The sequence below is a fragment of the Lagopus muta genome, chromosome 5, assembly GCF_023343835.1.
Source record: "Lagopus muta isolate bLagMut1 chromosome 5, bLagMut1 primary, whole genome shotgun sequence".
Taxonomy (NCBI): domain Eukaryota; kingdom Metazoa; phylum Chordata; class Aves; order Galliformes; family Phasianidae; genus Lagopus; species Lagopus muta.
The window spans coordinates 17536168-17551963 of record NC_064437.1 but is presented as its reverse complement, the minus strand read 5'-3'; the positions used below and the strand labels follow the sequence as shown (position 1 = coordinate 17551963).

The 15796-nt window shown below is 37.5% G+C and overlaps 1 protein-coding gene across 6 annotated transcripts in view; it reads left to right on the top strand.

The window, feature by feature from the left end:
* PLPPR5 (phospholipid phosphatase related 5) overlaps positions 1-14186 on the top strand; it is a 164404-nt gene extending 150218 nt beyond the window's left edge. For 2 of the 6 annotated variants that reach the window (XM_048943905.1, XM_048943906.1), the window contains exons 8-10: positions 2511-2687; positions 4656-4775; positions 11615-14186. In XM_048943905.1, coding sequence (XP_048799862.1) covers positions 2511-2687; positions 4656-4775; positions 11615-11647 — 330 coding nt within the window. In that variant the 3' untranslated portion in view covers positions 11648-14186. The remainder of the gene's footprint in view (positions 1-2510; positions 2688-4655; positions 4776-11614) is intronic. The other 4 variants (XM_048943911.1, XM_048943910.1, XM_048943909.1 and 1 more) reach the window with 3 other exon arrangements.
* Positions 14187-15796: the final 1610 nt, after the last annotated feature.

Sequence of the window (15796 nt, the reverse complement as noted above, 5' to 3'; positions counted from 1 at the left end):
TGTCCAGCCTGATGACTAGCTCCACTCTAACCAAGATGGGACTCCAGGACTTCCTGAATGTGTGCATGTATGTGCATTGCTTTTCCTCTAGAATCAAGAAGAAAACTGTTATTACATTTCATTTTCAATGCAGTGCAGAACTTCAACTGAACTGACTGCATTAATATAGTACTTGAGCTGTAAGTTTAAAAATGGATGTCTGTAAGTCCTGACTTGCAGAATTCTGTTTCTTATGCAGAGCTTTTCAAGAGTATAGGCTACATTTTTCCAGAAGTTTTGCTGTACTTCTCTTGACCCTTTAGTGGAATACTGTCCTTAATATCTCAATGGCTGTTCTTTAAAGAAAAAATTAAAAAGTAATCTATGCTGTCAGAACCCTCTGATTATTGTTAATAATGAACTGAACATGGCAATCTTGACTATGTGTATAGGAAGGGACTTGGCACACGGGAGTCTTTGTTAGCAGCAGGAGTTTCTGCAGTTGTTTCTGCTTTCTGAGTGCTTTGTTTAAATAAGGATTTGAAGGATGATCTTGACTCTAAAAAATGGTTCAAAGAATTTTCTGCAGAGTACTCTTCAGTTTAGTTTTGTATTAAAAATGTTGAAGTTTGACTGAAATATTGAAGAATCAATTACTAGTGTTTGCATTGCAATGCATTTTAACTTCATAAAATTTAGCATCTTAGGTGATGACTAGTTGTTATAGATAACTGAGACACATTGCTACTACCTGCCTGAAATAAACTAACAATTTCTTATCAGTTGATTTTTCCTTCTCAATATTCATTTTGATTTTGCTTACCCTAAAACAGGATTTCATGCAGGATAGCCTACTGCCACTGACAGTCACCTTCACCCAAACAGTGTGTCAGACTTGATGATCTTGCTGCCTATTCAAAATGTTTTATTGAGCACCAGATGTTCTAACATATAGCATTAATGAGTGTAATGGTGGTAGTGTCTGGAAGGACATTGGCACAGAAAGCTGCTGAGTAACTCAGCACAGGCTGCTCTGTAGCTTGAAAGAAAAAAAAAAAATTGACTAAAACAGTGGAAGTGAGATTTGAAGTCATCTTGTCAGCATTCCATGTAACTCACTGAGAAGAGTTTGCTAAACTGTAAGGAGCAAAGGTAAAAGCAATGAGAGAAATGCTGTGTCTTAAATGAGCTAGTAAGAGGAAAGGAGAAATATGTGTTGGAAATAAAGAATTAATCTCTCTTTTTAAAACCTTGCTCTGTCTGCACTATTGGAAAGGTGTTCATTGCATGAGGTACATTGTTGATGTGTTGCAGTATGCTGCTGTGATTTTAAGTTACCTGGTTACACTGTGATTCTTTCTTTCTGCCATGAATATTTCTTTAGTGTTTTGAACAAAACAGCTGGCAGATGTTCTTTGCAGGCATGCTCTGACCGGTGCTTCCTTCATTTCATTTGATTGATTTACTGTGAGTGTAGCTAATCCTTCACTAAATTATTGCACTAATGCATAACTTCTTGCTGAGCAAATTCAGGTGAAATTTCAGACAGTACAGAGGGTTGCCTGTTAACCAAGGAGCTACCAGTTAGTGCAGACTCATCTGTTTCACCTTTCAGGTTCAAAATGGTGACACTACAGACTGTGAGTTTCAAGGGAAACCTCACAAAGAAACTTCAGTTCTTCATTTTTTAGAACGATAGTACTTTACCTAAACATGAAGCTTAAGGACTTCAGTGGGTTAGCTGCAGATGCTGTGGAATGTAAATACTAATTTTCCTCAAAAGCCTATTTAGTTGAAGTGCTATTTTTCAGGGTGGAATTTTAAAGCACCCTTAATGTCAATATTGAATATAAACAAGAGAATGAAAGTTCAGAGTTTTGAAATTCATTTCCTCCATTGGCCTGTCAGAGCTTGTGTACCTAACCGTGTGGCAGAAGAGCTGCTGCACCTCCATACATTGCATTTAATCCAGTAGTACTTGTAGACCGTAAGACTGCAAGCAGGGCAGAGGTAGAGATCTCAGTTTCTTGGAGGATGTATAAAAAACTCCTACACTAGGATTGGTTTTGGGTACTGTGGGGAATTGGTACTAAATATCCTCAGCCTCTGAGAAGTATGGGGATGTATTGGTCAAGCACTTGTTGAAAGTGCCACATTTCATTTTTAAAAGCAGATATTGACATCTAGTTCACTTTTCACTACATTTGGTAAGCCTCAAGCTAATCACATGGAGAAGCTACATGTGAGGAGGAAAGATATTTACTAATAAAACTAAGGGTCTGATGTAGCCCCTGTCAGGACAGGGTTTTTTCTATTACTGCCAACACTAGGCAGTGAAAAATTAGTCCCTCTATTTGCATCTCTGCATAAATAAATAGCTTGATATGATAGGGTTGTCAAATAAATAAATAAATACAAACCCCAAGATGCATAGTCTATTTAAATCTCTAATATTTCTCTAATATTCTGTTCACCAGTTAGTGGGATGTATTATACATTGGTATTAAACTTGCTTCTTTTCTGATTTTCAGATGTACATCACCAGCACGGTAAAAGCCAGAGGAACAAGGCTCGCAAAACCTGTTCTGTGTTTGGGCCTAATGTGCTTGGCTTTCCTTACTGGAATCAACAGAGTAGCAGAGTATCGAAATCACTGGTCAGATGTAATAGCAGGATTTATAATTGGAATATCTATAGCAGTGTTTTTGGTAAGTGTGTATTTGTCACTTTATTTTTTGAAAAATATCAATATATTAGTTTGTATCTCCTAACCCATGTTGGTAGACTTGACTTTACAAATGTCCATGAGGTGTTTCTGTTTTGTTTAATTATCAGTTTCCTTAGGTATATTTATGTACACTCAGAAATGTCGAATCCAAAAAAGAATTGATCAGATTGTCTATTTTGATTCCCTTATAAACCAGACTGTAGAGGTTCATCCACTAATTTATTTTACATTAAGCCCCACGTTAAACAAGTGCATATTTCTTAGAATAATAACTATTAATATTTTAAAGCATTACATGCAGTAGAGGGATGCCTACACTGATCAAAGAATGAGTAGCGTTTATTTTCTGGCTTTAAAGTAGCCCCCTCTGATTTATTTATTTATTTTTTTGATAGTAATTCAAGTTTTAATTGAAATTCCATTTTATCCAGTCAAAAATTCTTGTTTAGTCTTCTCATTTTTCTGGAGTCGTGTTCCAGTACTGAGTCTCTAATCCTAGTTACTAATGACCAGTGTCTGTGTCAGAAGGCTGCCACTAATGTATTAATCACCTTCACCAATAACTTCACATAATGTAGTCATTGCTGTTTACTATCTCTAAGTTTGTCTGCCTGGCAGCTTGTATTAGTACTAAAAATAACTGATTTTTTTCCCTGTGAAAATACTTTTGATATTGATTCTGGGATCTCAAGATCTTAAATCTCAATCTTGCACAGGGATGACTGAGGTGGACTTTTTCACTCAGCTGATAAAATGTAAAGGCAGCTTTAAGTCTCTTTTAAAACACACTTGCTTTTGTTTCCAAACGTTCCTTTCCACACAAGGTGTCCTGGTGTAGTGTTTGGTTGCGTGCTCTTAAGTTTTTTGTATTATGTTTTTGCCCTAAAGTCATGAAAGAAAAGAGAGTAGACGAGAAGTCTGTTCCAGAACTTTTTCTTATATTTTTTGGTGTGTGCTGCATAAACTTCTCTAAGTAGAATGGCATCAAATTTAGTTGTGTTTTAAAGACAATATAATTGGAAAAAACTGCCTTAGTTGAGTGTCTTAAATAGTAGAACCCCCTTCCCCTCCCTAAGCAAAAGAACATTGCATGCCACTTTCCTAAATGCCTGTGTGAGTCTCACTGCTACACTGCTGCTGGCCTGAGCATGTTTAGTTTAGTTCAAACCTGGGCACAATCCTTGCCTTCTTGTCCTCCCTTTCTTACTCTGCTTGAGAAATTCTTTGCTGGTCAAAACCTACATGGCATTAGCTCTTTCTAGGAGCGTAAGATTGTCACATATTTCATACATACCATGGACATCATTCCCTTATAAGGAAAGACTGAGTCCTGGGGCTGTTCAGCCTGCAAAAGAAAAGATTGAGTGGGGATCTTATTAATGCTGATAAATAACAAAAAGATGCAGTCAATTGGATGGGGCCAGGCTCTTTCTGGTGCTGCCTAGTGACAGGACGAGGATAATGGACCCAAACTGAAACAAGTCTTTACTCTGAGGGTGATGGAGCACTGGAACAGGTTGCCTAGAGAGGTTGTGGAGTTTTTTCTTTGGAGATATTCAAAACCCACCTGGATGCCTACCTGTGTGACCTGCTGTAGGGAACCTGCAGGATGATTTCTAGAGGTCCTGTCCAGCCCCTGATTCTCTGCTTCTGTGGCATTGATTGATGACACTGAAGATAATTAGTATTATATTGTTTAGATTGGGTAATGGATTTGCTTTTAGATAAGAGAGCTTTCTTGTGCTTGGACGATGGATGTAGAAAAAAACTGCTTAAAAATCTTTTGTTTTGTCATATTAATTGTTTCCTATAAAACATGAACTTCACATTTGTATATTTTTGCTGTAAGCAGTGACTAAAGCTAGTGTCAGTTCCGCCTAATTGTGGGTGTCAGGATCAAAGCTCAGTTGTTCCTTAGCAATTCTGTTTGTCTTCTAATCCCTTCTAGGTTGTTTGCGTGGTAAATAATTTCAGGGGACGTCAGCCAGAACATGAACATTCTCATACGGACAATCTGGCCCAGATGCCCATGATCAGCATACCTCGAGTAGAAAGCCCTTTAGAAAAGGTAATGTCTCACTTTCTTAAAAATGTTATAAAAAATATGATTTTGTACTTCAGCATGCTAGCAGTAGTCTCTTGGGCATGAGTAACTACTGCCGTGTGATTAAATGTTTTGGTTTTGTTTCTACTAGTAAAAAAAAATGGCTTTGCAAAGATGATGCAAGTGTTAGGCAAGGTTCTGTCTAAATAATACTGAGAGCAAGCAGTCACTGAAAAAAGATAATATCCAAATAAAGAGAACATTTCAGGCATTTTTACCGGAAGTAAAGTTAGAACTACAAGCAAAGTTTTAAAGCAGTGTTAATTTATAATCGCTTTCCATCATTACTTATTAAAATCTCTTTTGTTATACCCATGCTTGAAGATAGTAAACAATCCTAAACATTTTAGGTTACCAAAAGTGTGTTTCTATGGCATTCTTTTAAATTGGTGTTACTGCTGACATTTTCTCCTACCAATTGTAAGAATAAATGTTTTTAACCACTTCCTAGTCTGTGCTTGTCACTTGAAATGGGCAGAAGTTGTCTGTTACTGAAATTGCTGCCAGCAGTAGGTTTTTTATTTATTTGCTTGGGGGGAAAGATTTCTTTTCAGGATAATCCAACATGTCTTTTTGAACCAAATGTGTCTAAGCTACTTCTACTGATGTTTTGTCACAAGGAGGTCACAGTATCATTTGCTTGAACAAGAACAAGCATTTAGATGATGAATGTGTATCTTCAAAATAATCCATTCAGTAAACTCTCTGTAAAATGTCAGAACAAACAAGATGTCAGTTGGCTTAGGACATACCATATTAATAAGCATGTCTTATTTGTGTGCTAGGCTTTCCTACAGTAAAAACCGTTTGTGTAGCTCAAAAGCCATCATAGATCAAAAGTGTACATTCTCTGCAAATTCTGCTTATAAGAGCTCTAGTGTTTGGCTGCTGAAATTTATTTTATTTTTATCCTGAGAATTAAAACCTCAGTGTTTCTACCTAATCTGACACTTTCTCATCCATGACAAACTGTTTTCTTTTCCAAATCCTAGGTCCAGGAAAGCTGAAATAATGTGGGAAAAGCAATGGGAGGGAGGCTGCAAAAATAACATTTGTGAACTTGCCAGAACTCTTATTATATGAATGGGAGTCTTTCCTTCTGAACTCTCTTGGCTCCTGTGATAGCGGAGGATAGCTCTTTGCTGTCATGGGACTTCTCACTTAAATCAGGGAGGGAAGTGCCAGCAAGGTGTTATAGTTGATGAGATCTTAGTGTATAGATTCATCTTTCCTTCTGTTGCAAAGTCTTTGTTCTCTCCAGACCGAGAAGATGAAATGGGAGGATGAGTATGTGCACTATTTCAGAAATGCTTTTCTTCTGTTTCCACCTATGGAAAGCTTGAACTGGAATTAGCAAATAATTGATGAAAAATCTGCTCTTATCTGAGTGCTGCAGGTGGTGAGATGTTTATTTGTTTAAATGTCTGGTCTAAAGGTTTGTACAGAAGCCAGAACCTATTAAATAAAAGGCACTAGGAATAATACTTACGTGGAAGTAGAGTCTAAACTGAGCCATCTCAAGTAACTGCCACCACTTCAAGAATTCATAAGTTGGTCTTTGCTTTTTAACTGTATTCTTATTTTTGTTCTTTATTTTCCTCTAGAGAGAGGCGCTGGATGATTTGTGTGCTACTTGTCTTTTACCTACTCTAACCATGTGCAAATTACTTTTTGCTGCTTCTCAGCTGGTGCTGTTCTAGTTATAGAGCCTGAATTCATAAACAGTTCTATTTGGCTTATTTTATATTTGCTTTTCTCTATTCTCAGTCTGAGAGCTTCTGTGCCAATATTAAAAACAGCCTTCATAAATTAGCTACTATTAGCTATATTAATACTATATTAGCCTATCATAAATTAGCTACTAAGAGTTAAGACTAACCAAAGTTAGGGCTTTTAGTCACAGGCTAAAACAGTTTTGGGATGAAGCAGAGCTGCTCCTCTCTTACCAGTATTTAAAAATAACAATATGGGCATTTGGGAGTGAGCAATTCAAAGTTGCTGCCCTAAACAGTAACTTCATTAGAAATGCATACCAGATGGGACCTCTCTCTTTGCTATTTTGTTTGAAAATCACTCATAAATGAATAAGCACGTGGTCCATCAAACAGACCTGGAAGCACCTCATTTTGTGTTTCAAGGTCTGCTACTTATCTGTTGCAGTGCTGTTTTCCTGCTGAAGAATGAATGTGCTTGGTATGCTCCCTGTGCTATCACTGTCTGAGTTCTGGAGGAGGTCAGGAATCATCTATGAAGTACGCTAAAGCAGGAGTATGTGTACTTGGAGCATTCTGAATTTTATATTCTGCTGGTTAATGACAAGAGTAGATCACTGTTTGCATGCCACTTGTTCAATTGCAGTGTGTGCAGATGATTAAGTTGTTCTGCAGAGGTACCCACATCTTATGCACTCAAATAACAAAGTTGCAGAGTGTCTCCTGGAAGTACCTTGGCAGAGCTGGCTCAGCAGTGCAGACTTCAGACTTATTACTTTCACCTTAACTACATTCATCCTTAGAATTAATGAAAAGAGTGAAAGCCAAGAAACCTCATCACTCACCCATCTGTTCCTTTTTCTCTTCTGTCTCTGACCTTCATCATCTCTTTTAAGGCAATTTGTGTTTCAGTCAGCTGGCACTCTGCTGCAGATGGGAGGCCCACTTGCAACCACAGTCAAGGTTTTTCTTTTTTCTTTCTTTCTTTACTTTTTTTTTTTCTTTTTTTTTTTTTTTTTTTTTTCTTGTTGCAAGAGTTCTTGTTAAATAAGAATATTCTGGGTGGCACTCAGAAAAGTTTGAAGTTCAACCAATACAGTCACAGACTTTTTTCCTCTTTTGAGGAGGAGTCACACTTATTATTTCATGCTTGAAGTCACCTGAAATTGGGCAGGATTTACAGAGGGCTGGTATATGTCTTGTAGTGGCTGCTGACCCTGCTAGACTATTTATGGAGGTATTGTAGCTTTGAAAAATCAAATACAAAGGAAATATGGAGCATTTGAGGAAGAACTGATGCAAACTGGTGAGGCTGATGCCTTGTCACCAAGCTTGCAGGCTGAATGCAAAACGCAAAGATGTTTTAGGTCATTGTGCTAGGAGAGAACTGGGGAGAAGACTCGTGTCTAATTCCGCTGATCTAAGATATTTTAGTTCAGAAGTATCCAAATACTGTTGTGTTGACATCCACAAGAGTACACAGATATCCATACTGGTTGTGTTTTAGTATGTGTGTGTGTTTCCAGCACAGCTTGACTGGAGCCCATGTGCTGACATGAGCTTGTGGGCTGATTTTCTGATTTCTGTGGTCATATTGGTTCTCTTTAACAATAGAGTGTGTTAAAGCAGACAATGTTGTGCTTCAACACAAAAAGACTCTAAGCAATTTTGTTCCAGTGTTAAACACTTCAATTGGCATTCATGTCCTATTCTTCTGATTCAATCTATTTATATTAGGGGATTATAAAAGAAATTTTTGTTTCTGTTTGCATTTTGTTTTTTTTCCGTTTGTTTTTGAATGCAAACTGTGATCACAATATCTAACTTTCAAATAGAATTGTATTTAAACATAGAAAAAGGAACAATATATTCAGTGACCCCTCCAATATGCATGTTGTAGGTGTTAAAGAATCAAAGTGTTAGTAACAACCAAGAAGATTCCTTGCAACAAAACTCCCTCAAAGCACACCTCATTAGATTCTTCTCCTGGATCTCAGGAATGGACTGTTTAGACCACCTGCACATAAGGCAATAAATGTGTGTGCGAAGGAGCGCACTGAAGTGTTTGTGTCTGGACTTAAACCAGAGGCAGATGCAGTGTGCTGGCAGCGTTCTGTGCAGGTCTGCAATCTTTTAAAAGAGGACCTTCACTTTGAATTCACTGTTTTCTCTAAAAGTGTGACTCGTTCAGCAAAAGCATAAAATATGCTTTACTGAGCAGGAAGATCTTTGTAGTAACTAATCAATAGTTACTTTTTGCCAGAAGTACTACTGTACAATTTTTTGAGTTAATAAACACCATTGTGTGAAAGACTGTAGGCAATTTTTCAAAATCCTGTTTTTGAAATTGGAAAAATCTTAAAGATGATGACTGTTACAAATATTTATAATTGTATTAATGAGTGCACAACAGGAAAAAAAAACAGATTAAAAATATTAAATATGTACTATGAAAGTTGCAAACCAGTAAGAAACTCACTATGGGTTTTTTGTTTTTCAATTCTTTAACATTTTAGAATAGCTTGTAAATAGAAATTAATTAAAATCTTAACAGAAGATATACGGATATGGATAATCTTCCCCCAGATACCTGCACTTAAGGCTTAGCCTTTTAGACTTTCATTTTTCTACTAGTGGTGTGGGAGCATGGTTATGAAGCATGCTTTGTTTGCAGTGCTGACACCAAGCTGATGCTGTCGGTTTAGAACAAACGATACGAAATCTGACATGTCTGTCTGTGAAACTGTGTCTGCTAAGCAGACCCTCAGCATGCTCTTCTTCTGAGTGCTGTAGGTTACCACAGAGATGAGAACCCAATGTCTTGTGCATGCTTTTTGGCTTGTCTCTTGCACCTGTGTGAATCTTCAGCTTGTGATGGTTAGCATCTCACACTGAAATTTTTCAAAGAGGGATATTTTCTTGGTGTTTTATTTTGTTGTTGGTTTTTTTTTGTGTGTGTATGTGTGTGAATTGTCTCAGAAAAGCTTGTTTATGGTTTTGTATAAGCATATGAAAAGGCACGAATACCCAGACAGTTTCATTGATCAGTATCAGTGATTCTCACCATTAGAAAGTCATTACTTTTGACCTAGTTATGCTTCATCTTGCTTAATCCCTTGGAAATGAATCCACGAGTCTTCACTAGAGTCCAAATCAATTGCTCTCCAACTGGGAGCTTAGCATTTCTCCCTGAGGATTTACTGAGGAATGGGGATTTTTTTTCCTGTGTGATTCTGTTCTGTGTTCTACATATACTTCCAAGGATGGTGACCGGCTCATTTTGGAGGTATAGCTGGCAGGAGTGCCACATTCACCTTTATCGAGTAATAGCTACCAAACCCTGGGTTAGTAGCACTTGAAATACTACTTGGTTCTCTGCATCACTGGAAAACGTGTGCTGCTTAGAGAAAGGAGTATTATGTAGTAGGAAGTGAAATAATTGATTAGAATAAACAATGACCAAAACACATTTTTTCTTCAATTCCACATTTTTCAACTATTTTGCTTATTAAAAAAAAGAAGAGTAATTTTAGTCTGATCCTGACTTAAGTTGTCAGGATAATTTTCAGATCTAAACAATGAAAAATGCCAAACTTAATAATAGCCTCACTCTAACTCCAGGTTCATTGAGGTTGCCCAGTACATCCTCCTTGCTCTGCTGAAAACAGACCAACAACTGAAATGCTTTGAAATGCTTGTATTTTATTTTCCAATTAGGAAATCTAAATTTGCTTTTATGCTTCAGAATCCAAATCTGTAAACAATGACTAATGGCTAATATTGTTTACTGAAAACATTTTCACAGGAAGTTGCATGCTGATTGTTTTCTTTCCTCACACTTTAAAAACTGTCTGCTAGCTATGGTTTAATTATTGCTGCTTATTTATAAAAAAGGAAAGTTATGTTTTGGAAAAAAAGTACATAGATACATATGGTTTGGTGTTCCTCATCTATTGAGGCTGTCACAAAATGCAGCAAGGACATTGCTAGAGCTAAAATCCTTAGTATACAAAGGAAGAAAAAGAAAAAAAATGCTCATCCTGTAACCTATACGGCCATGGGAAGGCATGTGGAGGAGAGATTCCTTTCTGTAGTGTGAAAATTGAAGATGCTCATTTTCTTTCCTCCGGCTCTTTGAAGACAGACAAATATCCAGGCAGTTTAAAGAAGAACTAAGAAACAAACTTCTGTGGTGGCCATTGTTTCCCTCCAGCACTTTCTATGGTGTGTGGTAAGGGAGTTGCTGAAGGACTTAGAGCAACTTCCCTTAAGCAAGAAAATGGAGATGCATCCCACTCTCTAGGAGTTACCTAGTCACTGCCTTCTCTTCAGCTGGCACAGACCTTCTCCATTACATTCGAGTCTCTTCCTCTGAAATGTCAACAGAGGCATTTGCTTAAGTTAGAGCAAGAAAAAGTAGCAGAATTCTCTAGGATTCTGCAGTTTTACTGCATAGAGTTCTGTGTAGTATCCTGAGACATGTTTGTGTTCATAAGGATTGTTCTGGTGAAGGAGACAGGAGGCTAGCATTGCAGGTGAAGAGGACACTAGTGATTCAGAAGAACAAATTTGGAACTCAAGTTCTCAACTGCTGAATGCCATTTAATTGTTCCATGTCACTACTTGCTTCTGTGCCATCAAACTCACAGGGAGCAATTCATCTTTTTAAAAAACATACAGCATTAAAATTGTTTTAACACCAAAATAGAATATTATAGTCTGCTAGAAACTGTCCATTTCTAGGCATTTTGCTTTGAACTGCGAGTAAGAGAGGAATAAAATTACAGCAAGTTCAATTTTTCACATTATTTAAAAAATACATATAAAACTAAAATATTGTTGAACGCTTACATCTTAGTGCTTTCTTCAGTACAGTTACATATACAGTCATCCAGCATTTGACAAGAATTTGCTGTGGAATTGAGTGAGAGCACTACAGTGAAACCCAGCTTTATTTACCTTTGTCTGCAATACATGGCAGGTATGAGGCTGTCACTAACACAGAAGATGCGACAGTTTTCACAGTGGTGACTGATGTCTACATGTGTGGTTTCTGGGTTTTTATTTCTTTGTTTCTCCTTTAACTTGTAGAACCACATCACGGCCTTTGCAGAAGTCACATGATGTTGACGCTGAGGTATATTCACTCCATTGGACTTCATCTCTTTTCACAGCCCACTCACGATAATTGCAGTGTAACAAAATCAAGAAATTTTTAAAGTCCTCTTTCTGACTTGATTTTTACATCGTTAAAATGATACCTACATTTTGAAGATTTCTTAAATATTAGAACGTCACTTTACTTTCTAGCAAAAATATTAACTGTTTACTTTTTGATGGAATGGGACGAACTAAGCACTAATTACCTTTATCTGACACTACCCTCTATTTTGGCTTCTTGTTGTTTTTTAATGGTTCATGTACCTATTCCAGTAGTACTCCATATTTTGATTTGAAATTGATTTTTAGAATCTGCATTTTTAATTCAGCATGAATTTGTTTCCATTTGAGCAGTTTTAGTGTATAAAAACTAGAAAAAATATTACCTTCTGTATGAAAATGCTGTTTGCACATTGTATTACGCTGTATTCCATGTAAGATATCATTCAAACAATGTTATATGTAAAACTGGTGCTTCTGCTTTTGAAGAGAAAAAAAATGCCAATTTTTACTGTAATAAGTATTGTATCATAATTAAAAGTTTATTTATTTGGATATTTTCCTGACATAATTGTAGTTGAATTGTTGATTTGTAGCTCTTGAATGTCTTGAATGATATATATGTATCTAGGTTAAAGAAATGAAAATTATATAGAAATTTTGATCATTGATATATTCTTTATTACTAATGCTATCCCATGAGAGGTTAAGGGCTCCATTCTTAGCTCAGCATATCTGATGGGAAGCCCTGCTATCACAGATCACTTAAACAAGTTACTGGAGGAGCCCTGCATCATCTCATATTTGTTATACACCCAGATGTTATGCTGGGAGAATGGAGTGCTAAGACAGGAAGAGGGTCACTGATATAGTGAGGGAAAGTGCACGTTTCTGTCCTCCTGTTGGAGCATTTATGGAAAATAAGCAATGGCTGCATTAATTTACTTCAACTGGAGTGACTGAGACAGGCAGAATTTATCTCTAGGAATCCTCTCTATCCCTGTTTCCTTTTCAGGGCCATGTTCTTGCAACAAATCCTCTGTCAGACTCTGCGTTGCTAACAGGATTTTTTCCTTCAAATTCGAATGGTGTTCTTATATAGCTGTTATCACTGTGAAAAATCAAATTGAGCCTCCCCTTTAAAAGACAGCCTCACTTGACTATTCATAGTGAAGTATTGTAGATGCTGAAGATATTCTTAACTGCCAGAATGTTTTCCTCTGGCAACCACAGTTGTAATACTAGCACTATAGACACATTTAAGATAGAGAAGTTCAGTGTGGTCCTTGAAAGGAGTACAGAATTCTAGGCCTTAAGTTTTCCATAATTCACTGCATTTCCTCTGCATTAGTCATTGGGAGAAGATATTTCAAACATAACTGTAGAATTGGATGTGTATTTTTCTATGTTGAATTTTATTGCGTTCCTGCATAGTTATCCGTGCATTTTCATTTTAACTTCTCTTTTCACTAAATGCAGCTACCTAAATATTGCTTGGAAAGCAGGGCAAAGCCAAGTCTTCTTTGAGTGCAGTAGAGCAGTGTATCCCATGAAGTCATCATACTAAGCTGAGAATTAGAGAATAAAGAAATGTATCAGCAGGGAAAAAAGTCGTAGAATAGAGCCCTTAGCTACAATGGTGTTACTTAGGTGATTGAAAATCCACCTTTATTAGGCTACCAGTTGTGTTTACAAAATTGTAGTAGGTCCAAAGTTTGTATCACCATGTTAGGCACACCTACCCTTCTCTTATTAGTATAGCTTTCTAGGGTCCAAGGTACTAATGATCTCTGTGTGTAGATTTAAACGAAATTCTCACTCATTTTTGCATGGTAGCAAATTTACATTTTTTTAAATATCTGATTTATAAGATTACCAAGAGATTCTTTTATGTTAAAAGAGATGACTCTTTTCCACTGTACTGTATATCATCAACTTGTAACTGGTCTCTTTCTCTCTCAGGATCTTTCCCAGTCAAATATTTGGGTTAAATTTATCATATTATCTCTGTGAACCAGCAGTGAGAAAACAAAGAGAGACACTCTGCTGTATAATGTATTTTTAAATAAAATAATTTTTCAATCATATGCAGTGTATTTATTTTAGATATCTGCTGTAGATATATGTTCATAGCATACATACAATGAAATGATGATTTTAAAGGACAGCTGCATTTGGTGATGTATTTTCATAATTAACAAGGAGTTCTCAGTTGCTTTCCCTTAAAGGTTGTTCTGTGACACTGAAAAGCAGGAGTGAAAGAGCTGTATTGCAGAAGTGTCTTCTGCCTGTTGGTGAAGGACTCCCTCCAGGATGTGGACAGGTCAAGCTCCAGATCCTGCCTTGAGTGATTTGTAGAAGAGTAAGAGTTTACCTCTCGTGCGGTTGCAGTGGCTCCGCTGCCCTTGAGCTTGGGTGTTCACTTTTCCTTTCTGGACTTTCAATAGGAACAGTGTATCGAAATAAAAGTAAGTTGGTATTTTTTAACTGACATGGCTTTTTTATGGTTGCTTTTTAGAAAAATCCCAGTGAAGAAAACAAGCATCATCCCTTGCTGTAATTAGATTCTAGCTCAAAGTTGTTTCCGGTAAAAATTTGGTATTTGAACTATTTCAGTGGGTTTGAGTGCATCTGTTGCTATGATCATTGTGGACCTTTTGTTTTTATGATCCCTATGGATCTTTCTATATGTGCTTCAGTTAAACAGTTCCACTCTATTTGTAAATAAGATAAGCATCTTTAATTCTATATGCTGCGGTGTTCCTAAAAGAGGAATTCATAAGGCATATGGGGACACCAGCTGGGCTCATATCCATACCATTTTAGATTCCCTTGTACGTATTCCGTTGTTTGTTCGTAATCATGAGCTGCATAAGACATACGGCAATAGCATCTGGGCTCACATCTTTTCAGCTTTTAGAAATGTTCATTTTAACAATATGCATTAAAAGAGGATAATGTTGCTATTTTTCAGCTGCAATTTTCTCTGCTGTTTGCTATTGCTGTCTAATTTTGTTGCTGTCCAAAATCACGAGTGTGGCAGTCCATTTGCATGTTATGTTAGCAGGGAGCTTTTTATATTCTTCTGAAGTCTAATTTTGGTATTTCTGAGCCTTGCCACATTGAAAGAGAAGTGCAGTACATTTTAGAAACAGCCAACCTGAGTCTGTTTTGAGCAAATGCATCCCTTGCCATCTGCATTGTCTTGGCCTCAGGGATGCTCAGGAGTGTTTATAGGCAGGAGGGCTGAGGGCTGGGATGGGGGAGCAGGCCTCCTCAGCCCTTTTAGATCCCTGAAACCTCTCTCAAGTGCACTGAGAGATCTGCCTTTGATGAGGTCAAAATCAGATCTGGCTTTAATTTGACCTGAGTGCCAGGTTTTCCTATCACACCCCAGCACCTGTCATCTCCCCTCAGGTACCTCTGGTACTGAAGGGAGAAGCTGGACAGATCAGGCAAGATAGCAGCCCTAACCTGAGATGCTATATGAGTGTGGCTGCAGCTGGAGCCGATGGCTGCCATTTTCTCTTGGACCGGCAGGACAAAAGGGTGGGAATCTGTCATGACTTCATCTCCTCAGGCCTTTCTGTAGTCCTTTTACCTTTCAGAGACTTCCACAAGGGAAAATAGTAAAGGAAACTTGGCAGATAGATTTGTCCTGTATTGTCCCCCTACATGGATGAGTCCTAAGCCTCTTATTTTGCCAGAGGAGCTCTGCTGTTCTAATATCTTCCCCAGTGACTGAAGCCACGGTGTGCGGTAACCAGCTTCCTGAAGTGATCTCATCAGCAGAATAATCATCACAACATTAAACAGTTTCTGGAGGCTTTTTTAGTAGGTGGGGTTTAAAGCACTGCCTGGTGCTTGGCATGGAACTGGATATAGCATTCTGGGATCACCTGTGAGGCCACTGAACCTGTCCTCTGAGACAGGGCTTCAGAGGAGCCCCCAGTAAGGACTACAGTCCCATAAACCAAATTCTGTGCATCAGTGTTCTCATTTGGCAACATGCAGATTTATATAAATAAAAATAAGAAACCAACCCCTTCTTCTGTCAAATCTCTCACTAAATAAGTGTTATGCATAAATACAAATTCTCTGTACCTATAGGGA